Raw genomic sequence first — 720 nt, 5'->3', positions numbered from 1 at the left:
AAAACACGCAAAAAAACACTTTGAGTAACTTTTTGCTGAGGTTTGTTTGTGTAGTTGGTGAAAATCAGATTAACTATAAACTGACAGGTTTGTGCTGGAAATAAAGATATAAACAACTCTATATTATACATATTTAAGCAGCGTAAATCCTCTGTGTTCTAAGGATTAACTTCCTAATCGCTCATCTAATTATCTTGTTCCCGCGGTGCGTTCCAGTCTGAGCGTCTCCAGATTGGCTTTACAGTTGTAGCGCCACCTGTTGACTTGGCCTGGTGTTGACTCGTGTGCGTGTGAACAAACTCGTACAGCAGTGACTTAACATGACTGAACTTTATTTAAAACAGTTTGAATTGTGACAGCAGTGTAACGGCGTCTACTGGAAATCAAAGGGAGGGGGCGGAGCCTGGTTCTCATTAATCCGGTGCCTCGGTGGTGAAGGGGGCGTGGCTCACACTTCATTTCCTCAGTCCTCTCTTGGTCCTCTTGGATCTGTGGAAAACGAACGTGTCAAACACACACACATTCTGTATTTTTTTAAAAGTGTGTGTGTGTGTGTGTGTGAGTGGGCGTGGCTGCAGTGGTGGTTGGCCACACCCAGCTCACCAACAGAGACGAGCACAGCCTCAGGAAACAGCTGAGGGTTTTTTCACAGGGTTTGATTTTATAGCCTCAAAATACTGAGTGAAGAGCAGAGAACTGTGTGTGTGTGCGTGTGTGTGT

General features: G+C 44.7%; 1 protein-coding gene across 1 annotated transcript in view; it reads right to left on the bottom strand.

Moving 5' to 3' along the window:
- Positions 1-358: 358 nt before the first annotated feature.
- The window catches only part of tnnt2a (troponin T type 2a (cardiac)), an 8,862-nt gene continuing 8,500 nt past the window's right edge, over positions 359-720 (bottom strand). The window contains exon 10 of the mRNA XM_083894662.1: positions 359-489. Coding sequence (XP_083750788.1) covers positions 456-489 — 34 coding nt within the window. The 3' untranslated portion in view covers positions 359-455. The remainder of the gene's footprint in view (positions 490-720) is intronic.

The sequence above is a fragment of the Microchirus variegatus genome, assembly GCF_963457635.1.
Source record: "Microchirus variegatus genome assembly, chromosome: 9".
NCBI lineage: Eukaryota > Metazoa > Chordata > Actinopteri > Pleuronectiformes > Soleidae > Microchirus > Microchirus variegatus.
Note: the sequence above shows the minus strand (reverse complement) of the source record. Positions and strands in the feature narration are given on the sequence as shown.